Here is a 24,294-nt window from a genome sequence, read left to right as displayed (position 1 = left end):
TACTGCACAAACACCACATATGCTGCCTCTCGTACTTGACAAATAAATCTCCCACTCACATACACACAAGCATGTGCATGCACACCCGCACACACAAATACACACACACACTCATCTGTTCAGCTGGCAGAGACACAGCAGAGTGAGTTACAACGTGCCGCACATAGGCCATCGCAGCAGAAAGAAGGCTGGACAGTGCCAGCCAAATAGCCAACTGAGATTTAGTGACCAAGCATCCGCTAGCATCCGCGGGGATTAAATTAATTGCCCTACACTATGTCTCCAGTGGGACCTGTATAAAACAGGTGAGTAAATGTGTACATGACAGTGGATTATACAGTGGACTCATCTGGAAGCCAACTTGGGTGTGAAAAGTTTGCCTGAAGAAAGTCCAAACTTCTGCACTTATCTAATTGTGGGTTGGGTAAATGACTAGTGTAAAAAAAAGTGCTAATGGATTTGAGTCTGAACTTGGGGTTTGAGACATTTATATTCACTATAAGAGGGAAAACCTACCAGAACTCTGCCAGTGAGTGTCTGAGCAGAGATCATGACACCGGCCCAGTCTTTGACTGAAGTCATCCATCCCACCTCGCTGGCTGGGACTTCCTCCTTCTCATCAGCACCCTTTGGTCTGTCTGCTGCCTGATTGTTGGCAGGGTTGTTCACCTTCTGAGCCTCCTGGGGAAAAAAATAATAATCTGTGTAAGGAAATGGAGCATATTATAGATAAAAACTGGAACATGGCCTGCTTTAGGGATAAGGAGAATCTACAGGGGAGAATTAAAAGGCACAAACTTTAAGAGGCATTTAACAGTGAGGATAGAAAGAAAGTTGTTGGCTATGAGCAAATATATTTCTCTTAACAACAAGAAATCATGTGCAGGCATCAAGACCCCTATGAGCAACCCAGTGTGTTGAATATAATTAACAAACTAAAACACATTACTCATATCAGCTCCTACTGTACACCAATGTCCTGTTAAGTGGAAAGCTTATGTATTCACTGAGCTCATGCATGTCCACATCCATGACAAGCTACAAACTCTGAGGGCAAAAAAAGGGACTGCAATTGTAGCCATCGTGCCATGATGGCATCCATCTGCTATATGTTGAATATGTCTGTTTGAATAAGTTTGAGTGTGTGTGTTAGATAACGTTTTTCACATATGGCTCTTTAAGTTAATTGTTCCTCCAGGTAAAGAGAGCAAGATTGTTGTTCTCATGCAGGCCTTTCAACGTTCCTCCTTGTACCTGACTGAGTGAGCAGAGTTGCATGGCAGTTCATTGACATACTTTGCTTGGCACAGTCACCGCATGCAGCTGTTCATCTCCAGCCATTCACTCACTCCTGATTTGACACAAACAGGCACTCAGCTTTCCTTCTGGCAGAAAAAATGAATGAGTAGATTTCCCTGTGTTTTACAGCCTTTGAGGAAACTAAATCCTACAATTACATGCATTACACACGCACAAAGAAGCAGAGTAACGTTTTGTGTGTGTCACCCTCAGCCTCATAAAACCATGGGGTTAGACCCAGCAAATGGCTTCCACGGAGAATCCTTGGAATTGCAATAACTTTCAACCGTCTTGATGGTGGTCCGTTGCTCCTTTCCAAGGAGGCAGGCTCATATTACTGCAGGGTACACATGCAGCACTTTACAATGTCCCTCCTCACAGTGAAAACCAACAAGGAGCCATCAAAGCAGATTATGTGCTATGTTAACTAAGTGAAATTTGTTTGCCAGTGCTGTACATGTCACACTGCTACAGTTTGTTTGGATGACCCCATAACATCCAAAAATCATGACGTAAATAAAAAAAGATTTGCGTTTACAGTTTTTGTTTGTTACACCCGACACATTTCGTTCCAGGAAGAGTATGGGCTAATGAAGAGATGCCACCAAAGGCCAAGCAACCACTGGCATGACCAATACTGTATGTAAGTGTATGCAACTTAAAAACAAACCAGACTGCAATTTGAGTATTTCTGCAGGGCTAAAGAGCAATGCTATTACAGATGAGCCCAAGAGAGTGCTCTGTCCATTTCAAGAGGATTGTCTGGTCAAATTGGATTACATTTCATAATGATATGGCATGGACACAGCTGCCATTTTCCTAATTTAATTCCAACCCCGTAACAACGCCAATAAACTGGCCGTAAAAAAGCCTGACTTAGTCATAAGTTTATTATCTGCTCCTGCCATCGAGCCTCTCAGTACTACGGTGGATAATTCAGTTACTTATACTTCATATACTCATTAAATAGTTTAGTGTTTCGAGACTCACAAACTTTTAAAGTACCCATCATGAGTGTGATTTGAAGCATTTAGTTCTGTCTTTGAAAGTCACACGATATCAGTGCCTGATTATAAATGACAGCTTCCATTACTGGAGGCAGACTGATCTTCTGAAATGTTGGGATTTAATTATAGAGACACTTATGTAAACAATATCTACATTTCAAAGTTCAAGCTCCTATCACAAAACTTTATATGAAATCCTGTTGCCTGGAAGGTGGAGGATATGGTAAGCTGTATATAGTTAAAATATGCATATCTAACTGAATTTGGAGGCTGCATGACTAAGATTCTGTCTTCTCTTAAAACCCCCCCCCCGTCTGTCCATACTTCTTTCATACTCACTTAACTACGTAGCCAGCATGTGTCTCACCTGTCACATGCTGCAAATACTCAGCAAAGTGTGTGTGCATACAGGTCACTGTGCACAGGGATGTCTAAGGTTTCACTCCGATTGGCTGTGTGCCTTCTCGATAGCACTCCAGGCATGTTGTGGTGGCATAGTATGTGCTAGTCTGTACTCAGCAGTTACTTCTTAGCCAGAGGGCCCCACCAACCTCACACTCCACACATATATACCAAAGTAGGAACACACTAGAATGACTGTATGTCACGCAAATCACGTCTCACAGTAGCAGTACCTGATTCTAGCTCTTGCTACTGTTTCCTCCAGATTTGTTTTCAAGCATGCCGTAAATGAATCAGACATAAATCCTGTCACAGCAGTTTTGCAGTAAATACTGCTAACTGACTGACAGGTTTGCTAGTGCAGCATCACATCATGGAAACACCAAACAACAATGTCTTAATTAATTAGTTTAAAAAAAAGACAAACTACAGCATAGTTAGACATGGATTGTATGAGGATTTCAAGATATGAAGAAGATTTTGATTTCATTATTTTCTATTTGTTTTCAGATAATGTGTGTGGACCCCATCGGATGCCAGGTTAATCTGGGAACAGCAACTCTCACTGGTACACACCTGAACATGGAGGCTATAAGAACACATTCAGCAGCAGTGATGTTTTACTGTGTGTGCATGTGAGCATGTGTGTGGTGGAGGGGAACACATGAATAATGGATGCAGTGATAAACTGATGGTTGGGCAGATCAGAAGAGACAATGTAAACAAGGAATTGCTTCTAGTTCATTTGAGTGGCCAACAGTGGGCCTAAGCCGAGGGACAGAGAAGCACGGAAGCAGCCTGCCATGGGAGAATCCATCTGCTGGCTATATATACACACCTGTGATGTCAAACTGAGAGAGAGACAGGCAAAGAGAGAGGGGGAGAGAGGGAGCAGCAGGAGTCGGTAAATGTGTTTGTAACCAAACTCAAAAGGGGAGAAATTATATGATAAAAGAAGCAAAGATTTTCAAATAAATACTGTATTATTGCAAAGTGAATGGTGTGCTAATGCACCTGGCTGACAGGTAAGTAGGAGAATTAAGTCATGCTAGAGAAGGCAGTGACACCATGTCAGCACTAAGTTTATTGAAAAAGCAATGTTTCATTTTTGTCTTTAAAAAGGTACAATCCTTAATATTTTCATAAAATCAAACCCCACCATTATTTATAGCTGGGAATTTTTCAGCAATAGCCATTCAATGTTTATACATTCAGTAATTACCTCTCTATATAGTAGTTTTCATTGTCCATGCTGGATTCAAATGGCCTATCTACACACAAGGGATTCACAGGAAATGATGCATATATGTAATTCAGCATTACTGTTTTTATCTCATTGATATCGTCCACACTGTTAACTGTTCAGTCTCCCACAGTCGTATCAGAGCTGTATTAAGTTACTGCTAATGCAAACAAAACATTTCCAACTGCTGCTAGTTCACATTAAAAGTGAAAGACTGAGTCTTGTCACTGAGATTAGCGCTGACAGCAATTGTTAATCAAAAATGCTTCTACAAAACAGGACAATGGCCATTTTTAGCATTTTTTTGTCAGTGGATCAGTTATTAAAGATTGCACGGAGTAATGGAACAAGAAGGAGCAGCCACAGTGAGCTGGTAGATGAAGAGCTGCAGGCGACAGACTGCACACCTCCAACTTCTCAGCAAGGTAAACAACTATACTGTGCACTGCTGTTGTGTGAAAAACTACTCTTGACATGCGCAGCATGAAATCAGATCCCAGTGGCAATTATTATTGACTGACTTCTATATTTAAAAAAAGTGAATTTATGTGTTTTGTCTTTTATTGTATTTCTGACAAAGTAACTGCTCAAGGAGTGTAACCACGCTTGTCGTTACCACCAGCAACCACCACTGGCATAGCCAAATCAACTAGGACTGAAATCTTAAGTATTATTAACTTTAAGACCCTGATTATAAAAATTATTTATAGTTTGCACAGTATACTTGCAAAAGTGTTGATGTAACACCTGTTAAAATTTCTATTTAAAAAATGTATGTAGTTCATCTTCCTAGTTCAAGAAACCTTTTTATAACAAGACAGATTAACACTGTTAATATTAGGATTGTACCAATTAACAGAGTACACAAGGGAGGCCTGTTAATAATGAGCAAGAAAAAGAAAGATAAAACATAGCACAGGGGGAAAAAAAGACAGAGATGGACTGACAATGAGAATACAGGACAGGGACAAAGAGACAGAGGCTATGGGAGACGAAGAAGAACACCCACTCAAACAAAAGAGTCAGAGGGAGGAAAGAAGACAAGATGATGAGGAGGGCAAGGGGGGGGCAGAGATAATGACAGAGAGACACAAATTACAAGACATCAAGAGAGACAGGAAACTGAGCAAACACAGGACAGACAGACAGAGAGGGAGAAGACAGTGACAGAGAGACAAAGATACTGCAAGACAGCGAGATAAACAAGTGTGTGAAAGACAGACAGTGGGACAGATTAGGAGCAAGAGAAATGGGAAGTGAGAGTGAGGGACCAGAGACAGAGAGCGAGACAGAAAGAAATGACAAGAGCTAGAGACAGAAACATGCCCATGTGACTCCGCTGATCTAACAGGACTTGGCTTAAGCGCAGCTGTTCCTCTGGCTTTCGTCCGCATCGCTGGGGAAAACTCTATTCCAGTGTGAGAGGCTATTTATAGCCTCACCCAGGGAGACGTGAAACTAGTGAATCTAATAACATGCTCTGTTCCCCCGTGTTTGCTATTTTAATGCCGGTACAGTTACCCAGTGTCCCTGGGTTACAGACCTACACTGGGTCACAGCAAAAGGGAAGAGGGAGGAAGAATAAGGAGCCTCTTCACATACTAACGCACATGCACACATACACAGGTGCAAGACTGAATCTGACAACACCATGTGGAGGAAAGCTGTTATTTCTGTGTATAGGTCATGTCTACTGAACCATATAGTAACTAAGGGAGCCAAATGGTACAGGCTAATTACTAACAGGCCATAGGAAGTGACGTGACTTGAGTGTTGTATCCCTGCAACAAAGATATCCCCACAGTCAGTGTCACAATGTTGTTATGATCAAATTATTTGTATACCTGTAACACTCATAACTTGTGTTTCCTAAAAAAAATACTGCAAAACATTACGATCAAAGTGCAAAAATAAAGAAGAGCATTCTGTTTTGAGATGATGGGACTCTACGGGCCAAAGCCTGTTGATCCCGAGGCTAGGGGCTTACCTAGGCTGCCATGTGTCTGATTTAGGGATTACACAGGTACAGCCTAGAATGCAATCTGCTCAGGATGGCACCCATACATGTCACCGCTGTCAACTCAATTTTCATATCACCACTCTAATGTGATTTACTGAGGCTGGGTAGCTGCAGAGCAAATCTGCACATGTGGTATAGTAGATACTGTGAACACATTTGCCATATACTATAGAGTAAATGCACATATTCTTTTAGGGAAATGGCAATGAAATGTTGAGTTATACAGTAAGCTATGGAACAGTATTTATGTGTTAAGGTTTAAGCTCAGGGGGTTGAGTTAATAAAGTTCAAAATCATTTTTAGAAAATCACAAATTTCAACATTGTGCACCAGGAAACTATGAGCCACTAGTTCAAACTATCCAGCGACTGACAAATACGAGATTACAGTGTGATCATTGGTCTCACAGAGGATACCAAAGCTATCAGTATCATTGAAAAGGTTGTCCATCTACATAACCTGCGCTGCCCCTCTGTGCCGGCCTACAATGCACTGCAGGCCAGAGAAGGATTAGACGATTTGTGGACACTGAACTAAATAGATGACATCTACAATGACGGCAAACAGGAAGACAAGCCAAACGGTTTACATCTCTCTGCATCTCCACTGGGCAGCACACCCATCTGCACAACAGGACAAGAACTCATTCCTCAAAATGGCTGCACTCCAAGTAAGCTTTTTGTCCCAATTGTGGCGTCTCCTCGACTAGCGAAGGGAAACAATAAGAAAGTGATATGAAAAAGCATAATGTAAGCCTGGCAGCGCACGCTGTCTAAGACGTACATTCTTTCATGTCCTTCTGCTCAAACAAAAGAGGACAGAATAAAGACACATCCGCATTAGTGTTACTTCCCTACGACTGGAGGGAGAAGGATAGAAAAAACATATTGAATGCACTGTCCTGTTGAATCTTAATGCTGTACTTCACCTCTTCCATTGATACAGCATTTCAAGCCCCAGTGGTCCAGGATAAAAATAGACGACGCAATGAATTGTGGGAGATTGAAAGGTCAGCACTTGTCATCCGTAACGTCTTTGAGTTTTATAATCTTAATGTCAGGAGATAATAGACGGCCAGTGGTTTAAATGAGGGCACACTTAAGATGTAGGCTATATATGAAAAGAGCCCAAATGAAAGTTTTTCATCAGAACATTTTTGGTGTAAAAAGCCTGGCTATAGAGCAGAGAAAATTAAGTAATGTACAGCTATATCTCTTTTCCCTCCAGATGCAGTTGTTTGGCAGCTGAAAGCCTTAAGAGCTTTAACAGTCAGGAGAACAAACCAAATAACACTAACTGCAGGTTTCACTTAGTTCACTGTGTGGCTGAGCAATAAATGGCACCACACCAGTTTCAGACCTCAAAAATCAATATCATAATTTTCTTTGCACTCTCCATTACACTCAGAAACCCAGAGAGACAGCTGATACCACATCATTGGAATTTGCACCCAACAATCACCCCTGCTCCTGTCTGTGAAGCCTAATAATTCACCCTAAACAAGGTAAGCAGCTGTCAATCATGGCTCGTCACCTCTGACAAAAATCTTGTCGCCTCTTCTGCCGATCTTTCTTCTACTGTATTTGACTGCAAGTACAGATAATTGCCCCTGTAATCACCACAGAAACCGGACAATAGAAAGATTTATGGACTCAGAAACAAAGACCATGAAAACAAATAAGAGACAACCTAATTACCTTAATGTAGATGGAGGAGTGCAAATTTAACAAATGATTGTGTTGGGGGGAAAAGTACCTTTAATGTGAAGTCATTACATACAACACACACATAAATCACATTCTCCTCAACATGTGCACATGCAATAATTTGTCATTTAATTCTTGACAGGTGTAATTTATATATTTATATATATATATATATATATATATATATATTTTTTTTTGTTTTTTTTTACCAATCTAGAGATGGCTTGTTACTATGGTGATACACATAGGCTCACATTCTTGTTTTCTATGCAAATTAGGTCTGACTTGAAGGGAAACGCTTCAAATTGGTCCATTTACCAAACCAAACAAATGCCTTTCAATGTGGGAAGAATTTAGAAGCAATGGTTATCGCACCATGGACAGAGATCACAGTTTACATAGATTATCTTACCCAGACTACAACCTGCAATATTTTACCAGAGGGGGTTACATACCATTTCATCCTATCAGAAAATAGGTGGAATGAAAAAAGCAACATGCTTGAATGACATCAGCCTTTATTGTACTATAGCCATCAGTGGCACAATCACCTGAGGCTGATTTCCACCATTTTGTACAACAGCCTGAATGAATATACATGTGGATCAATCAAGACAAGCATCCTTAAAAATTGCCAAACAAGGTCCTAAAGCATTTAGACATCACAAAAAATATATGTCCAGTGTTCCACATATTTAAAAAAATATATATCCTTCTGCCTTAGAGAACACTGTACTTTGACAATTCTTTAGAATAGTTGTCATGCTTGCACTAAATGCTACTGTGATGTTCCTCAGAAGTGACATTGTTGTCCTTGTGATGTTCTTGTTGCTTAGAACCCCCAACCTCTATCTGTTCAGCTATACCCTGAAGGTTGACTCTATTTTCTATTATTGCTCTAACAAACAGGACTTTCATTCATTCAAGGGCGCTGGACAATTTTGTGTGTGTGTGTGTGTGTGTGTGTGTGTGTGTGTATACAGTATGTGTGTGTTAAGGGCAATGATTGATTTCTATTCCATCTGGGGCTCGGTTTGTGTCGGCATTGCTTACCACACCTATGAATCAGGAGGTAATAGTGTGCCTCCAAGCTCGCAGTGTCTGGACGTCCTAACCATGGAGCCAGTGGCAGAACTCATATCTCTGCTAACAGAGCTCCAACCACAGCAGGACACTCTCAGCTGCACACAGCACTACAGAGCAAACAACTAAGGTCATTTTTTAATACAGCATGTACTTTAACCACATTACAGCATGGTAGGCAGCTTTATTATGAGATATTCTTATTAAAGGGCATATTAGAAGAGAAGCACTGAACAATGAACAATCATTTTACATTCTTAAAGCTTGTGCAACTAAAATTTGTTCCCGAGTCTGATGCTGGTTCTTGTCTCAATACACTTTGATCCTGTTGGCTAGTAGAAATATGAAAAAGGTTAAATGGTGTTGAAACAGAATAAGCCAACAAGGGCCTCCATAGGTTATGCGTGAGGGCTACAACACTTTTATTACAACACATTATACACCTTGTAATCCTTCTGAAAGCCTTCTAATCACTTATTGCATCAAATATGTCATATGCTTCAATATATCAAAGCATACAAGATGATAAAACACTTACTCATGATATTAATCACATTGACAAATATGCTATTTGGGATATTACTTATATTTTTAAAAACTTGAATTAGTTCAAGAGGGGTAGATTCTAAATTTTTTGATAATCATCTGTTGAGGTCCTGCTAACATTACATATTTTAATAATTTTAATTTTAATTTAATAAGGATCTTGGTATTAGTAGTTTATATAATGCCAGAACCAAATTATTTCAATTATTTCCACATTCAATCATATTAGTATTCATTTTTTTAATGGGCCATTGTGGAGTTCTATAAATAAGGTTTTCTGGACCCTGTTAATGAACTGAAAGTATGAGCCTTTCTTCTCCACATGCTTGCTTCTTCCATGCCCTCAGTGAATTCAAAGAGTAGCAGCAGCAGCACAGAAAACAGCAACAGCTACAACAACAGTCTTATCAAGCAGTCACCTGTCTTAGCCCTGATCCCCTATTGCCCTCAGAGCACTTTAATGAGCTTTCCTCCTAAATACAGACAGACGAGAGTTCTCTGTCAATAAGTGACTCAGCGTACAACAGACAGATGAAACTGGGGGCCCATTACCTTCTGCAAAACATGCCGTTTAGGTGTTTTCCAAAAGCGGAAAACAAACAAGATGGTAGCTATTGCCCTAATTGGCTCCTTGCTGTCTAACCTGCACTGATCAGTGAGCCCACTCTATAAAGAGCAACATCCACACAGGACTGGAAGATACATTTTTCAACAGCAAACTGGTGGGTGCTGGTGGTAGTTTTAGGTACAGATGCTCAAAACTATTAGCTATAAAACTATACTAAAAAAACGTTATGTAAAATATGAGTTTATGTTCTTTATTCTTCAAGTCTGCAAATGCAATGCAATAGATAATACAGCTTGGCAGTTTTTGAATCTGTCACTGCAAAGGAATATTACCAAATTCAATAGCACATGAGTCCAAGATGAAGTTAGTGCAGCACTGAAACAACAAGAACACTGCTTGATAGCCTTTCAAAGTTTTATGCATTTGAAAATTGCTTTGGAGCTCTACAGAAATGTTGTTATGTAATAAAGTCAGTTTATTTGTTTGCAATTATGGATTCAGCCAACAAGAAAACAACTCTTTTTTATATATATATAATTTTTTGGGCTTTTTGCCTTTATTTGATAGGAACAGCTGAAGAGAGGGAAAGGATGACATGCAGCAAAGGGCCACAGGTTGGACTCAAACCCGGGCTGTGGTAACAAGGACTCAGCCTTGTACATGGGGCGCGCACTCTACCATGTGAGCTACCGGGGCACCCAAGAAAACAACTCTGTTATTTAATGAATCAGTCCAGAAAATGTGTAACCACAGAACAACAGATGAGTGGGAGATGTTGCATGATGGGACACAGTTTCTGAGCATTGCAGTCCATGCATAAGATATGAATGACTAAGTATGAGCACAGCCTTTCAGCACGCCAAGCTAGCAGATGTGCATATATGCAACGGCATGTCCTTTGTCCAAATAATGTTTTTGATAAGCTTTGATTTCGCAAAAGATACAAAATCTATTTCAAATGTTAAAACACAACCTCCTTATCAAACCACTATTATACACAGTCACAGTTGGCTGACCATAAATCAACCCCTGAGGTACATGGTAAACTGGTGTAACCACATATCCCTCTATCTTCCTATTTCTCCTTTTCTTCTCTTCTACCTACATTGTCAGCTCCTCTCCAGTATGTTTCTTTTTTTCTCTATCCTCTCCTCTCTTTTCCACTCCACTCCACTCCACTCCACTGGCTTAAGAGAAGCCTGAAGAGACCAAGGAGATTATGCTCTCTGTGCTTGAGAGACAGGTCTCATTACCTTTATCTTCTCCTGACGCAATAATACTCTCAAAACTCTCGCTGATGGGACTATGCTTAAGCCACATGTTTGATGTGGAACAATAGCAGAAGAGGTATGGGTTTGAATTTTAATCAACAGTTCCCCTGGTTAATTGTTTGGTGATTGCACACAAACAGTTTGAATGCAAAAAAGACCAATTTGGCTAATGAGGAGCAGTAAACAAAGCTAGATTTAAATTCTTCCAATTTCTGAGAATGTGTCGAATAGGTCCACAAATTGTATTACACAATATAAGGGTCAACAAAGTTATTTGGGAAATGTTCTTGTTAAAGGCTGTAAAAAAGGCAGTCATCTGAGCCTAATGATTCAGAGACTTGCCCTTGATTTGAGAACAGCTCAGAGGCTAACAAATGGAAGTGCAAATGATTTTCTAACTCTAGGCTCATTTAATCATTTTAAATTTAGATCTCACGCCTCCCACTGGGGGAAATAAATCAACTTCCTTCATACAGAATTTGCATGTTTTAACCCTGGAGTAACAAGAGGAAATGGGGAGAGGACACACAGGGGATTGTTGTGGCTTGTGTTCTACTATCAACCAACACCAGTGCCTCCAACATGTTCCACAGGGAAGGTGGTGTTTCTTTACTGTGACCCTAGACAGAGAGGACTTTGACCTCTGCTAATAAGATCCATTAAGAGGAACTGCAGTCTGGATGAAACATTGCAGCAAGTGTGTATACACATTCTCAAGCCTACAGAGAATCAGTGTAATTATGCAAGATGGCAACGCAGCAAACCAATCTGTGTGTTTATAGGAAAGGTCATTGCCTTTGGAGGAACACTGGACCGTATTGCACAGCATTAAGCCTCTATGTGATGTCAAGTGTAAAGTGGGCTGCTGGGGAGGACTGAGGCATTCTCTCTGCCTTTCTCTTAATGCGTGGTGCTCAGCTTTACCAAAGCAAAGGATTTTTACTGTAGAATGAAACATCCACAGACAAGGCACACGGGGTTCAGAGGAAGCACTGTGTATCCAAGTCAAACCATGTTTGTTTGTGTTCAGTGTATGACAAGCACCAGCTCTGGTTTCCGCTGTGATTTGCCTGTTCCTGTTAGCGCCGTTGTTGTTGCGATTGGAACAAGTTTGGGATTTGAGGAGATGACAGGTATTGCGGGATTGCCTTTCGTATGAGGTCAAGAGAGGCATTCCCTGTGATGGCGCTGCAATGTGGGGGTGGTTTGTGCGGGTAGGGGTGGAGAAAACCACCTCCACAAAGCCAGCAATTTGACCCTAAAGGCTGCATTGTTGAGCTCAAGTAAACAACACTGAAAATTCAGCACAAAAATAAAAAGTGGTGTCAGGGTGCGTTAGAGAGAGCGTTGGCAACAGCTTTCACATGGGATGATGTGAAGACTGAATCAGCTCTCCTCTACTGTCCACACAGTGTGCACTTGATCACTGCAGCACTGTACGAACCCAAGGACAAGTCACTGGGAGTGACACACAGAATGTGTTATGGTTGCATTTGCATGAGGGGGATTTACTTTATGAACTTATACAGCAGCAAGAGGCAACAAGGGAGGAGTATGTACGTCTGTGGGTGTGTGTGTGAGTGTGAGTGTGAGTGTGAGAGAGAGAGAGAGAGAGAGAGAGAGAGAGAGAGAGAGAGAGAGTAATTAATCATGAGGCAGCTAGAACTCTTCAAAGCTCTTCATTTAAAGATGATCCCTGGCTGGCTGTGCAGATGACAACTACAATGATGTACTCATCGGTTCTGTTTTGATGTGTGTGGACAAGGAAGGGCAGTCGTTATGAGGCTTGGCATCCTTAAACAGAGCTAACAATATGCGTAGTGGTTGCAAATATATACAGTATTTCCTCTTTTCTTGCAAGTGAACATACCATATGCAAAGGTTTTATGTGAATGACACAATGTGTGTCACGTCATAATGATGACAGTTTATATTACCACTCCATTTGGGTTTTGAAGCACTATATAGCTAAGAGAGAGCCTTAGTAATCCACTCATCTAGATGCATTATGCCTGTTGCAATAAAGTAACCTCCAGCTCATGACCTTCTCTTCAAATGCAGTGGTGAGGAAATCCACATCACTAATCCTCAGCCTTAGTGCATTTATTTAACAGGCTCTGGATGGCCAGCAAAGGTTTACTGTAAGAACGTCTTCCTTTCCTCTTCACTAGCTAATAGCCACTTTTAATCAATACAGTTGTAAGTGCTTTTTACGCTCAGCACCAAGCTCATTTGTCAAAATAAAAGCTGTAAGAGCCCAAGGGACTAATCAAAAGGGATGAAGCAACAGGGTAATTCACAGCTTGGTAACATGAGAAGGAGTTAGGGAGGGATGGGGACAGGCGTAGCAGTGGTTCAAGCATGTTCAGCAGCAGCTTCAGATTACAGCATAATGTGGACATTTGAATATTATTACAGTTTCTGTACACAATGATCTGACAACCTTCCAAGTATTACATTTTCTATTTTGCAACAAAAACAATTTAGAAATATTTGATTCAAATTGGCAATCTTATAAACCGGTTAGCACCGGCAGATATACTGCAATATAATTCCAGGACTCTTTATACTGAACCACCAATATTAGTATTAATAAATAAACTTAGGGATTTGTATGGCACAACTTCAAAATTCACACACTGTCTCTAATTGCAATGTGATTTTATGTTTGGTTCAATAATTATCCCAGGAAGGTGCAAGCCACTGCATCCATTTTAAAATAAAGGCTTGCAAATTTAATCAATGAACATTTGAAATTCAAGTCGTTTTATTAATGGGTTCAATACAAGCATCAAAAATACAAATGTATGCAATTCAAAAACAGTAACTCTCGCTCCACAGAAATCTGCTACACCTCTATCAAGAGATATCCAGTTTACGTGCATGCGGCACAGGCAAGTATGAGATCATGATGGACAAACGTCGCTCTCATAAGAGCAGTCCTTCGCTCATTGCTTGTCGCTTAGCAACAGAGACCTGGCGGGCACACAGTAGGTGTGTGAGACAGAGTGTGTGGGAGGGGAGGATTGGAGGACAGGGGTAGAGAGAGGGACAGAAGCAGAGCAACACGGAGAAAAAGACAGAGGCAGGCTGAGAAAGGCAGAGAGGAGATGTAATGCGAGACACATGTGGGAGAGATGTGACCAGAGTCAATACATGACTGTGTGGAGTAATCACAAAAGTAATAATTCAGCAGTTTGAAAAGTAGCAGATGTAAACACTGGTATATGTCCTAATTACATTAAATAAAAAAAATGTGTAAATAAATAGCACAAATCCTCAACATCAAGCCAGTTGATGCTTTTTGGAGTTCATTTACATTTCTTGGTCTTAACATCAAATTAAATATCTGCATTTGACTAAATCCACAACACGTACTTCATCAGTAGAAATTAATAGCACCCTATAACTCAAATGTGAATTAAGGTCTAATTAGGCTACAGTTTACATGGTGTGCACTGACCACGTTTACATAATTTCTTCAATTGTCACTATCAGAAGAACATGTGTGAAGATAAACGCTAGGAAACATCTTTTTAAAACCACAGCAGAATTTTTTTTTCCTGTTAATGTGTATGCAGACCACCTTAACACAAGTTCCAATACTTTCCATGTTAGTTGTAACATGAAAGTTTTGTTGTTGCCTCAAAATATAAATAGTTTTTTCCACCGCTGGCCATGCTGTTGTTTATAGCCACTCAGTTCACACCGTGATTTTGCAGGTGCATGCACAGAATCAAAGCCCCGACAGAAATGAAAGTAAGATAGACCACAGTACTGTAATTCAAAAGACTGATAAGTAATGCACCGAAGCTCTGTTGATCAGATTATGTTTGCTCCAATTTCAACCTTAAAATAATCTGGTTAAAGAGTTGACATGACAGCTGCAATAGTCAGAGAATAGCTTTAATCTTGTTATTATCAAATTATAGTGTGTACATAAATGCACAGCTATGTTGTATGGTCAGTCTGTCCACAGTGTTTCACCACCTCCCACCCAATAATCCAATATCCATCTCAATGACCCTGAATTCCTAGAAATAAGTGGATATGGAAAATTAATGAACACTTTAACAGTGTAAAAGGCCACTTGACAAAGTGAAATGGTATGATATTTAAAGACTTCCACCTGTATGAGCCCATGCCAACACCTCCTTTTTGCTGCCATTCTGACCCTCTATATTTACTGTCATTTTTTTTTCGGAAAATGAACACATGAAATAAAACTGCTCCCTCCCCCCTTAATTTCCATATGTCTGTGGAGACGTGAGACTGTGGACATAAAATCTTGTTTCTGAATTTGCATAACCTCACATCTGCATGACTCTGGACTTGAAGAGTGTGTGCTCAAATTTGCACCCAGACATGAAATTACACACAGTTATGTTGTATGTGTTGAAAATGCGAATACATACATACATACATACAGTTTTCAAAGCTCCAGCTGAAATCCATGACATTGGTGGCTCGACAATCAGCTATAGCGTAGGTCATTTCTAAAAAATAAATAAATAAATATATCCCTCAGAAAACCAAGGAAAATTGTGTGTGACTGGCTTACTAGTTGTTACTCCAAATTCAGCTAAACTGGCTAACTTTAGTTGGCAATTATACTGTTTTGTGTTTCTTTGAACCATGAACCACACCCAGTGGTTCTGAAACAAACACAAACAAACATTCTTGAAATTGAAGAGCAATTTTGCAATTCAAGAAATTAGCAGGGAAACACGGCAGCATGAAGCAGCTTAGCAGTTGGCTTCACAGTACTACAAGTGCAAAATCTGTGCCAAAAGTAAGACAATTAGCTGGACACCTAAAATTGAACATAAGAACACAGAGAGAACGGATTGTGTTAAAAATGAACTCGGCTAATTACATACTTTAAAATACAGATACACATTTACAAATTGAAGAATACATTGGTCCAGATATACATTTTCAACACAAGTAAAAATTCTATTTTTTTCCAACACAACTGCAAATGTCAAGGTTACACACTTCTAATATTTTATTTCCATATTAAAAGGTGCAGCAGTAGGCAAAGGAAGGGCGTCCTAATAATGCAGGTGGCAAAATACCAAAATACCATCACGTTATTTTTAGCTCAGTGGAGGATGAAAAATAGTCCAAGTGCAACCTTGGTACACACTCAATCCTCGTGGCCTGGGCTTTACAAGACATATATTCTCCTGCATTGGTCTAATGTCACCAACAGCAGCCAAGTCTCAAGGAAACCTCAATGACAAGGATAGAGCTGTGCTAGGGTAACTTAAGAATGCCACAATTCGTATTGAGCTTTAATGTGATCATACTTGAGCGCACCACAGTGAGTGGCCAATGTGTGCTTTACCTCTTGAGCCAATATAGACCCATCACATGCTTCACATGCTGTGTCCTTCATGCTTAGGGTCCTTCAGTTGTTGATCTCTTAAACTTGCTGTCAGTCAAAATTTTGTCTTGAGCTTTTCACAAAGCATCACCTGCTTGGAAATTCTCCTGTAGGGCACAAGCAAACAATACTGTGCACACTCTACATTAAATATACAATAATCGTGGTCCAGTTGCATTTCATCAAACACATTATTGAAGACTTTTGTTTAAAATAACATACTATATTGTGAGGTAGAATCTGCCAATTGATAGCAATTGACAGCATAGCGTAGCTAAACACTCCAAGAAAAATAGCGAAACAGAAGACACTCTCGACCAACTTGCTGATGGAAAATATCCAAAGAATATCTATAATGGACCCAACTGACAGCACTCTAATTCAATCACGTGTGTTGCAGTTGCAACTAAGCTGCCTCCAAATATCCCTGTCTATTTTAAACCCCGTTCAACAATGACAGATCGAGAAGACTCCAGTATGCCTGAAAAAACATTAAGCAAAAGGAAAGAAACCAAACACCCCAGGCTCTCTCTGTCTAGCATGTGTAAATGTGTATTTGTGTGTGCATGTATGTGCAGGGTACATGCCTCTGCATAGCCTCAGTGTGACATAAAGACACACATTTTTTTTGTGCCTGTCCTGTTACATATAGCTGTGTTCAGAGTATAACATCGGAAATCGTCTATCGGAAAAAGTAATGGGCTCACTAGAATGTGATGTTATACAGAGATTGTTCATAATATGTAGTTACAGTAGACATAGTTCATTACCTAGTGTGCAGTACAGTGTAGATCAAAAATAGCAAAGCTACAGCCAAATCACTATAGTTTATTAGTTATAGTTGTAGTTTTTTTGCCACAATTCAATCACCTCGTGAATCATGATTTATCTCACAATATATTATTATCTCTCCCCACTAGCCAACATGTAGGAAAGAAGTAGGAGACATATTTGAATGGGTGTACAGCATACTGGTAAGAAGTAACATTGAGGTTATTTCTTTTCCTTCTTAATCGCAGCGTGCTGGTGCCCTACAGCTGTTGTTTACTATTAAAGCAGGATTAGGGCCAAGTTTTGCTGGGTTGTTCCAGGAGACAGCACTGATCGCATGGTTGTTCCCAGAATGCCTGGGTCTTTGAGATCATTTCCTGCAGAGTGTCAAGCTAGTGGTGGCAAAGGCCCTCTCCTCCTCTGCTCTCTAGACACAGAACTAGAAAGACAGTTAGTCACATAACAAGGTATGACTAATGTCATTGCAGGTCGGATTATTTCCTTCAGCCAATATTCTTCCTGCTTCTCCTGTTGCAACAAAAGTATTTTTTAGTGATACACTAATGACCAGGCTTGGAAACAACCAAGAGTAAATTTTATGGCCCTTTTAAGCACGCTGTAAATGTATAATGTGCTGTACATTGTGAAAAACAGCTTGAGGGATTTCTTGTTATTGATTTATGAATATCAGGGTAAAGAATGTCACCTCCCAGCTAAGTCTTGGTCCCATCAATAATGCAGCTACAGTATCTGTGTCCACACAACAAATGAACAACACACTAACATCTCCATTATTCATGAGGGATTTCACCTGTAGCACCTCAGCTGTATTATACGCGTCCCAAAGGACGATTTGCAGGAGCTCTGTGCAAGCCATTAAATGCATGTATTTGTAGTGGCACTACATTGATATTATGATGTTCTGCCAATGGAGCTAACACACTTTAGCACAGATACGACATTTCCTTGATATAACTGGGAGGAGAAAATCATCACAGTCCATAACTAATGAGAAATGTCTGCATAAAGACTTAATGATTACCATTCATGCAGCATAATGACATAAATATATAATTACGCACTTACCACAAAAAGAGACTGTAATAGTATTTGAACAAAATAAAATATAAAGTAGACATAGTTTTGAGCAAACGAGCTCTAGTGCCAAAGAGCAGCAGTCACCTTTAAAACCAGAGGGAGCTCCCAGCTGTTCTGTGTTGTTTTGTTTTCCCAGAACAGAGAGGAGGACAGAAAGCATTCTCCTACATAAGCCCTCTAACATAGCAGTGCTATTACTTTCACTGTGTCACAATAAATGACCCTTGCTCCTCTGTGAACTAGCAGCCAGGAGATCACTGCCACTTTACGACAGAAAGAGGGCCACAAGCTAGAGGAAAAATATTATTACCATGATTCAGACTGATACTATATATACAAGTAGCACATTGTATGCATGTGGAGGCAAGCATATGGTCCACTAGTGGCACTGTGCCATGTAAGCTGAGGCTATTATGAGCAGTAATATTAAGTTTATGTTAAAAGAAAAGTTCAACATTTTGGATATATGCTTATTCATTTTCGGGACCAGTACCTTGCTGGGCAAGTGGTCCAGACCCAAGAAATACTCCGGCACATAACCCCTTCTTCTCATCTAACTCTTGGCAAGAAAGCGAATAAGCGTATTTTCCAAAATGTCAAACTTTTCCTTTAAAACTGTCCTTCTGAATACTGTCTGGAGCCCCAGTTTACTTGTTTCCAGCACCATTTCCTTTCAGACTGTCTTGCCTTACCTCCATGTATGCGTACTGCGACAGAGGTTGCACAGAAAAACAAACCATCACATGTGTGGCATGCACAGCCTAAATGTCAGACTCCTAATGCTTTCATTGGTGTGTGTGTGGGGGGGTGTATGTGTGTGTGCTGTATGTGTGAATAAAAACAGCAGGTCCAAGGCTGGCCCTGAGACAGCAGTAAATCACATTATGCATTGCAATCTCTATATATCAGCCACTGCCATTCAGCCCACTGGCTTCCAACTGCTGTTCCAAGTCTCCTCTCCATATTTCACTCCTCTAAAAAGAGTGATGAAAACTCAAGACATCACAGAATAACATTGATGAATACATAATGGTTACATTAATTACATTTTTTGTGAGCAAAATGTCCTTATTGAAAGTATGCTGCAGTGTAACAAAGAAGCTCTCTTTCTTTGTGTTATTGGACCGGAGTGTGGAATTAGACGTAATGACTAGACTCTGGAAGGCCGAACAAGGCTAAGAAAGATCCTCTTTATCTATTTATAACAAGGAGATGTATTTCCTGACTTGCGTCTTTGTTCTTATTGCCTAACATGCATTTTTAAAATCACATAAACCCTGTATTTATCACTCCCATACGCACACTTCGCCAAGAATGGGTTGCTTTGAACGACAGGGAGCGTGGCAGTGATGGTCAGAGGCTGCGTGTCAGAGTAATTACAGAGCAGCCATGTTTGCAGGCCAGGGCTAGTCCCACAGGAAGAAGAAACATCAGCAGCACGGCTTGCATAGGTAGGGTTTCACCTCAAAAGACACCCTGCCTTTGTTCTGTTCACTGGACTGTCATGTGAGAACATGCAGATGGCTAATTTCTCCTGCAACCCTTGTCAACTTTGACCCTGACCCTTTTGAGACAGGTGAAAGGCTCCTTCTCAGGTCAGGCTCAAGTCACAGTTTTCCATTTCTGATTCCCTATCAATTCCCTAAAGGAGAAGGGTAAATCACCATGAAATAAAGAGAGAAAGGGCAATTAATGTTCTCATAAATTGTCACAGACACCCGAGGATTGCATCTGTTCCTGCTGTCCATCTTTCTCCCCTTCAACCCTTTCTTGTCATGCTGTCTAATTCTGAGTGACTGGCGAGGGCTGAACTTTTCCAGTGTTTTAACAATGCTTCCGCATGTCATCTGTGATATCACTTATGATCTGTCCCCCTGTGTTTATATGCATGAGGGTAGAGGGTCTTGCCATCAAACTCTCAGACTGGGGCTCCTTTGGGGGAATACAAGGGAGAACTGAAGGACAATGACAGATAAAGATGCTTTGGGAAAGGAGAAAGGGAGAGAGAAAGATGAAGAGAGGGATAAGTGGGCAATGAAAGGGGAAAAGAGAAGATGTAAACAGAAAGAAAATACTAACATATAGAAAACTAATACAGATAAAGAAAAACTAAGGATATAAAGTCAACAAAGGGGGAAATTAAACAATCAAACAAGACTGTAATTGACAGCTGGGCTTTTCAGACTGACAACAGTCGTTCATCAGCTATTCGTGTACAGAACAAGACACCTAACTTTTCCGTCATTTTTCGTCAGTAGATCAGTTTTAAATATTGCAGGGAGGTAATGGAACGAGAAGGAGCAGCCACAGTGAGCTGTTATATAAAGAGCTGGAGGTAACAAAATGCACATCTTCAACTCTTCAGCAAGGTAACCAACTCATGGTGTGATGGAAAAATTATTGACTGACTTTTGTTCAAAAACTGTGAATTGGTTTGGCTGCACTGTAAACAGATACAACAGTTGTTCTTCTGTTGTATTTCTGACAAAGTAGCTGCTCAAGACTAGTTTGCTGCATCCAGAAATCTATGACCTGTAGTATTAAACCCCATTTGCTGTTAGTATGGTAACCACAGGTATCGCAAAATCAACACAGTTAATATTTGGTACTGACAGAAAGCTGAATTTAAACTTCCCCTCATACATTTTTCTGTCTAGGCTTATCCCAAAATCACTGTTATTACTGTTATTGGCATTCACAATTTCTAAACAGCAATGATTTTGGAGAAGGATTTATTAACATCTAAGTGTTCTTCTGACTTTTAGGAAGACATTACAAATGACTACACTCAAGAGTGTGTTTCTGAGTCTTAATCCCTCTGTAAAGTCTCAACTGAAGGTCTACGTGGGATACTTCTTTCAATCCCAAACTCGCCCACTCCCTCAAGATTGCAGACCATTACTGCCTAATCCTGCAGATGTGCCAACCCACTCCTGCTGCCTGCTCCTGAGATTCTAACCACTCCTGTCTGTAAAAATGTTTTAATTCAAAATCTCTCTCTCGCCCTTATGGGTCCTTTTAATGTTTTTACAGTTACCCAAATGTTTAACAAGCCACCTTTAAAGGACATAAAATGAAAATAAGCCTTGCTGTCAGGCTTCAGTAGTGATTGTGTTATTATTTACAAATCAGATTAATGAATATTTTCTAATCATAATAATTGTTTATAGGCAATCAATACATATAATTATACTGTATTGATCCAAATATTAGATGGTAAAAGCAAAGTAAAAGATATAGTAATAAAAACAAAGTTATCAACAATAATAAATCACATTTTTTCCATTTTACTATTTCACTATCTCCAACTAGAGGATTCAGCTGTTTTGTGGTTGGCCTTTTTCACAGCAGACAATTTGACTTGTCATGGCAGGAAAAGCTCAGGTGAAACTAAAAACATTAATTATCTGTCCCAGTAAGCCAACAGTGAGCCAGCATGCACAATACCAATCTGGAGCTGATAAATTTAAATGCAATGCAGCCATTACTAATGTTATTAATTACACCTGTGCTTTTCATGATATGACATATCAAAAGTGACCTAGTGCCAAAGCTTTCGGCTGACCATTCAGGACTGGCCCCAGGCCTTACTGTGACAGTGGTTAAGATATTGTCTAGAGTCAGACTGATAATTCAGTGAGCCAATATTATCAGCTGATATTAACTTATCAGAGATATACTGTATTGGCATATATGTTGGCTGACAAGAAACGTCAATACAGAATTACCATAAATGTGTCTGTGGTCATGTAGAAACTGTGTTGCCTTTACTTATTTTCTCCACCAGAAAACACTGAATTAAATTTAAGGGATTCTTATCAAAAATGTGTGTTTATGGTATGAGTTTATGTAAAAAAAAATTGGAGTTGGGGAAATTTAACCAAGATACATTTGCCATAGTCATCAATTAGTCCTAATCCTCAGAGCCTTTTCTCTTCTAAGACTTAAAACATACATAAATCTCACCTTTATAGCATGTCCAAGTATCTTTTCTAGTGGGGATAGGCATTCCTGGCTTCATTCTGTTTTTCAGGCACATACTCACACAGGATGGAAAGATTTTCTCTGACTTGTTGTTGTTTGGGCTCATAATCTTAAATAACATTCTGTGACAACATGTGTTTCAGCTGCTTGGATTTCTATGAGCCAAACTTTCTAGTTACACAAGAAATTTTATATCCATGCCATTTACTGAGTGCATTTATGCTCCCCAAAGAATGAACCCTGTCGATTCTGAACACTTGTGAGCTTCCTCCCAGTGGCACCCCTTAGGCCAAAATGTCAACTTTGCACATAATGTAATCTAATATGCATAATCTAATAAAGAGTTTGCCATGAAATTTGCTGAGCTTATGCTCCCAAGGGGATAAACCCTTTCCTTTAGCCCTACTCTTATTAGGACAAACTTTACATTGTTAGCCCCACTGCTGGTAAGCATCTAAGAATAGCACCGTTATCAGTATGTTTGTTTGTTATGTCCAACACTTATACTTGCAGGACTTTGGACGTTTTGTCCGTCAATTTATGTTAAAAAAGGATTTTCAAATGTATATATATATATTTTAGCTCAGTTTAATTCTATACTACTCTCGTACATTGGATTTCAAGAAATATACTAAGGAGAATGCTGTGTTGTTTCAAACCCTGACGATACTCTAAGTGTGCAAAGCATGAAGACAAACCTTACTTTGATCTTCAACCACCAGATGAAACACTCAGTAAAAGTAAGTAAAAGAGTAAAAGGATATTTAGATAGTCATGCGCCACCACCACTCCACTGCTGCTATATTACCAACCTGTTCAGATCCCTGCTTTGTTTCAATGCCACCAATTAAACCCTGCTTTAGAGACATGATGACTCCGACTCATTGTTCATTCCCTGAGCATTATTTAAAGAGCTGGGAGCTGCTCTGTGAAATGAGATTGGTCTGAGTTGTGTCGAGTCAAATATTTCATCAAAGTCTATTTCTGTAGAATGACTAATGTCCAAAAAGTAAAGATATAACTTTAATGGTGCATGCAACTGGATGGATTTTTCCTTTCCATTCATTCAGTTTGAATAGAGGAACCTTATGAAAACATGTCATAACTTTAAAAGGCTGTTCTAATTTTTGAACCAAGCTATTCTAATGAAGCAAGAGTACTCTTTGCCATGTGTATTTTTATATTTGAAACGATAAGGTGCTGTATACACTTTTTAAGTACTCAACAGCACCAATATAGCCACACATACATGTGTATGGGAAGCCTTGCTCAGTCCCCCTTCCTGAGCTCTCCATGGTTCTGAAAATCTTCAGTTGTGCAGAATAGCTGAGGCCTGTCGCCATTATGTTTAATACATCCTGCCAAAACACGGAGATGGAGCACAACTGCTGTGTGTCACTGTGGCCAATGGATTCCATGTCTCAGATGAGCTCTGCAGACAGCATTACGTTGTCTGAATATTAGAACTAATCCCTGCTGCGCCCCTGGTCAACATCATAATTGAACCACACATTTCAACACAGACCACAAACTATCCAGAAGCATCCAGAGGGTGAATCCTGATTGACAATGGCAAAGAAAACAACACAGTGAGTAGTAATGATCATCAGTGTTGAAACAATATTACAAATTACTTCCTTATCATACATACGTACATCTGCCTGCTATTCAGAATCAATTGTGTTCTCACATTTGACACATTTCTAAGCTGAGTGTCAACAATGCAGCAATCTATTTTGGATTCTAAAGTTACAAACAATTACCACGGAGCCACATTTCTGTAACTTGACCTCCACTGAAGTGCTATAAGCACATTTCCATTGTAACACAGGAAAACTAGTACCGCAATCGAATACAAAAACACTTCTATACAGACTAATCCCTATATACATGTACTTTATGCAGCT

General features: G+C 39.8%; 1 protein-coding gene across 33 annotated transcripts in view; it reads right to left on the bottom strand.

Annotated features, from left to right (window-relative positions):
• kcnma1a (potassium large conductance calcium-activated channel, subfamily M, alpha member 1a) overlaps positions 1-24,294 on the bottom strand; it is a 142,609-nt gene that overhangs the window by 107,442 nt on the left and 10,873 nt on the right. For 32 of the 33 annotated variants that reach the window (XM_044214232.1, XM_044214237.1, XM_044214233.1 and 29 more), the window contains exon 2: positions 517-681. In XM_044214232.1, the coding sequence (XP_044070167.1) occupies positions 517-681 (165 nt within the window). Of the gene's footprint in view, positions 1-516; positions 682-24,294 lie in introns of those variants that run through there. The other variant, XM_044214255.1, reaches the window with a different exon arrangement.

This window comes from Siniperca chuatsi, linkage group LG11 (assembly GCF_020085105.1).
Source record: "Siniperca chuatsi isolate FFG_IHB_CAS linkage group LG11, ASM2008510v1, whole genome shotgun sequence".
In the NCBI taxonomy this organism is placed as follows: Eukaryota; Metazoa; Chordata; class Actinopteri; order Centrarchiformes; family Sinipercidae; genus Siniperca; species Siniperca chuatsi.
Note: the sequence above shows the minus strand (reverse complement) of the source record. Positions and strands in the feature narration are given on the sequence as shown.